The 4,129-nt window shown below is 50.4% G+C and overlaps 1 protein-coding gene across 1 annotated transcript; it reads right to left on the reverse strand.

The window, feature by feature from the left end:
- Positions 1 to 1,117: 1,117 nt before the first annotated feature.
- Positions 1,118 to 3,301, reverse strand: LOC119356256 (hydroxycinnamoyltransferase-like). Its single transcript, XM_037623196.1, has 2 exons — positions 2,848 to 3,301; positions 1,118 to 2,413 (listed from the first exon to the last, which is right to left on the reverse strand). Exons 1-2 carry the CDS (start codon positions 3,253 to 3,255, stop codon positions 1,472 to 1,474), a joined length of 1,350 nt encoding a protein of 449 aa, XP_037479093.1. The 5' UTR covers positions 3,256 to 3,301; the 3' UTR covers positions 1,118 to 1,471.
- Between the last annotated feature and the right edge of the window lie 828 nt (positions 3,302 to 4,129).

Here is a 4,129-nt window from a genome sequence, read left to right on the forward strand (position 1 = left end):
CTTATTGATTTGCTCGGGAGTGGTTGAGAAGGCCCCGATCTACACTTCCACCAAGAGATATTTGATTCCCCCACTAATCCCTTGCGGATCTTGTTACTCTTGGGTGTTTGAGCATCCTAGACGGTTGAGGTCACCGCGAAGCCATAGTCCATTGTGGTGAAGCTTCGTGGTGTCGTTGGGAGCCTCCAATTGAGTTGTGGAGATTGCCCCAACCTCGTTTGTAAAGGTTCGGTCGCCTCCTCCAAGGGCACCAATAGTGGAATCACGGCATCTCGCATTGTGTGAGAGCGTGAGGAGATTACGGTGGCCCTAGTGGCTTCTTGGGAAGCATTGTGCCTCCACACCGCTCCAACGGAGACATACTTCCTCTCAAAGGGAAGGAACTTCGGCAACACATCCTCGTCTCCACCGTCTCCACTCTTGGTTATCTCGTGCCTTTACTTGTGGAAGCTTATTTGTTTCATATATCTTGCTTGCTTGTGTTCCTATCCGTGTTGCATCATATAGGTTGCTCACTTAGTTGCATATCTAGATAACCTACTTTGATGCAAAGTTTAAATTGCTAAAGAAAAGCTAAAAATTGTTAGTTGCCTATTCACCCCCCCCCCTCTAGTCAACCATATCGATCCTTTCAATGCCTGGCCAGCGTCCCACCCTGGACTGCCTAAAAATTACTAAATCAATGTGCAGAGCCTAGAAGCTAGGCGCTACATGTATAATGTGGCGCCTAGCTCTCAGGCGCTGCACACTGACTTAGTAATTTTCGGATCACACAGGTGCGACGCTGGCTAGGCGTGCAACGCCTGTCAGTCAGGCGCTACACAGTGTCATGTGGCGTCTTCGTATCGGGCGCCACTCAAAAAGGTCATTTGAGTGAATTTTTTTAAGGGCAGTTTATTTTGTGAAATGATTTCATTCACAGGTCAAAATTATCAAATTTGCCACAAAAGCAGGTGACACATTATAAGCAATCATACTTCCATTCTGACCAAATGCGCTATTTTATCACCCGATATTATATATCAACTGATGATCGATCCCATCCGAAGGAACAAGCTAATTAACTAAATGGTGAGTGAAAACAGATGACATTTATGAGCGATCACATGTCCCTCTCTGACCAAATCCTCTATTTTATCACTCTTATATTCGATTCGATGATCGATCACATCTGATGGAGCAAGTTAACTAGCTATAGTGTGTCAAAATAGATGACACTTAAATACCTAGTTAGCAATCACACGTTTTTACATTATTTTTACACACAAAATGCCTTGTAGAGCAACAACTTTTACACACACACACACACACACACACACACACACACACACACACACACACACACACACACACACAGAGAGAGAGATAAATTATCTGGGGTATATATATATACCAGCAACGATCTAGTTGGTGGTATTACAGTACGTACGTACGTACACAAACTCTAAATAACAGGCACCACAACTGTCCTTCATCCGAACACGTAGCTGTTCTCGAGAACTTTGAAAACAGTCGGCTCCTCCTCCATCACCTTCACCAGCTCCGGCGCTGCATGCACGTACACCACCCATTCCCCGTCGTCGCGCGCACTCGGCATCGGCATCACGTATGCCGCGCCGGCGGGCCACGGGAAGTGGTACGAAGCGAACGCCGGCAGGCCCGTCCCAAAGTTGATCTCCCGGACCGGAAAACCCATGCCCGACGACACGATGCACGCCGTCGCCTTGGTGCCGCCGGTGCCGCCCAGGTACGCCCTGGCCGCGGCCGGTTTGGGCCGCAGCGCCTCCACCCAGTCGATCAAGCCCCGGAAGTGCTCGTCCGTCGCGGCCTCACGCACCCACCGGTGCACGTCGTCCGCCACGTCGGCGAGCGCCATGCGACGACGAAGGTCGTCGATGCTGTTGACACCGTAAGTTATGGTCAGCACGTTACCGAAGTAGGCCTTCATGGCGCCGTCCGGTGACATGCGGGCGCGCCCGTCCACGACCATGCCCATGCAGCACAGACGCTGATGTGCTGAGCCCGACATAGAGCAGAGTTGCCACAGGTGAGCCGTGAATGCCTCAAGCTTCGTGCGTCCTGGCCCGGCCGTGACCTGCAGCGCCGCGACGTCGGCAGCGGCTATACGGTAGATGCGGTTGACAGCGGTGGCGGCAACGGTGGCCGGAGGGGGTGGCGACGCTGAGCTAAGAGGGGAGAAAAGGCGGTCGATCAGGGCGTTGGTGGCATACGTACGCGGCGATGGGTCGCGCGGGGACACTAGGGAGCGGCGGAAGGTCGGTGCCGGTGGTACGGAGCCACCACGGGACGTGGCCGCCCATGCGACGAGGAACATGTTGAAGGAGTAGGCGTCGCAGACCCGGTGGTCGAAAGTGCAGCCGACGACGGCGCCGCCGCACTTAAACTTTGTGACCTGCAGGTGCGTGCATATGTAGCACGCAACGGAATTAGTAAAAGTTATGGGGATATATAACGTGTCTAGATAACAAAAGACCGTAAAACGGCGGTAATGATCCATACGTTTAGCATTTTCGACAAAAGAACATCATATATATTATGGCTGGAAAAAGAATCTTTAGAGCATCTTATTATCTTGTCTATAATTTCTCATATGAGATCATCTTTTTTTTGGATTTATATTGGATTTTCATATGAGAGCATCTTATTATCTTGTCCATATACTAGTAGTGTACTCCTATAATACAGAAGGCTGCCACGGTGGTGCCTTGGGCCTAACGCGTGAATGACCTGCTCCACGTGGGGCTTATCTTCAGCTGTTTTTCACGTGGACCTGTGCATTACTTTTTTCTGGAGCTAATGATTCTACAATGATGATCATAGTACTACCTGAACAGATATGACGCCGGCCTTCTTGGAGGGAACAAGCTTGTCGACGCCCTCGTCCACAATGCCCAGCCGAAGCTCCCGCAGCTCGGTGTCGCCGGCGCTAGCCTCGGTGAAGTCGACGCCGCGGCAGTTGCACAGCAGCTCCGGCTCGCCGTCACCGTTGGCCACAACCTCTCCCGCGAGCGGGTAGTACGCCACCAGCACCTTGGCGAGCGCCTCCTTGAGGGCGGCCGCGGTGGGCGCCGGGTGGAGGTAGCAGAAGAAGACGCCGACGTCGATGGGCGGCAGGAGGAGGTCCAGGTTAGACAGCGGCAGACGGTGCTGCTGCAGCGGCAGCGCCGGCTCCACCGTCGTCGCAGACATGATGGTCACCTCGCCGCCGTGCGCTTCGGTGGTTTCCTTCACCATGGTGTGCGCCGTACGTGTGCGTTCGTGTTGTAGGTATCACGAGAGATGAGTGCATGTCTGAAGTCGAGACGAGATGTGGTGCTGCTATTTAAAGGGAAGGGGTTAGGTAAACTACGTCAGAGCACGTGTACTGCACGCGTAATGCGATGTTAATGAGTTAATCACCATTCATAGTTCCTGTTCGGGAAAATCAATCCTTTCTATGAGTTAACTACTCCATGTAATCTACACTGGCCTACCATTTTCAGCAATGTGAGTTTGGTGGCATTTGTCTGGTTTAGTGGTTCGGGTGGCGTTACCCTTTTGTTTTAGATGAGAAATGACTGCTTAAGTTCACTGTCTAGCTACTAAAAACTACCAAGATGAAGATAACATACTGATGAGCTTTTGTTTGCATATATAAAAGAAAGTAACACATATACTTGCTAAGATATTATTTCTTTGAGGATGGTTGGTTTGGGACATACGAGGATAATGTTAGTATATATTGGCCCATTGCTATAGGATTTCTTATCCTAGCTTATCTTTACGATACCCTAAAGCCGTGTACTCTATATGAACTGCCAGTGTGGCTCCACACAACACAATGATATGTGGAAACACTAGCTAGGGAGCATACATGTGGACAATGGTCTATTTTGATTTACGGTGTCTAAGAGCATCTCTAGCAGATCTCATAAAACCGGTTAACTTCTAGAAAAATTCGGTTTCAGGTTGAGGAGTTAAAACGGACCGAGCCGATCCATTATGCGCTTTAACTCCTCAAAAGATTTACTCCTCGCGTCAGCAGCCACTTATATGCACTCGATCGTAGCTCGTTCTCAAGATAATATTTTGCTTCCCCCATGCCCTTCACTCTGCCCAGCTCGGCTGC

This window comes from Triticum dicoccoides, chromosome 2A, assembly GCF_002162155.2.
Source record: "Triticum dicoccoides isolate Atlit2015 ecotype Zavitan chromosome 2A, WEW_v2.0, whole genome shotgun sequence".
NCBI classification, from domain to species: domain Eukaryota; kingdom Viridiplantae; phylum Streptophyta; class Magnoliopsida; order Poales; family Poaceae; genus Triticum; species Triticum dicoccoides.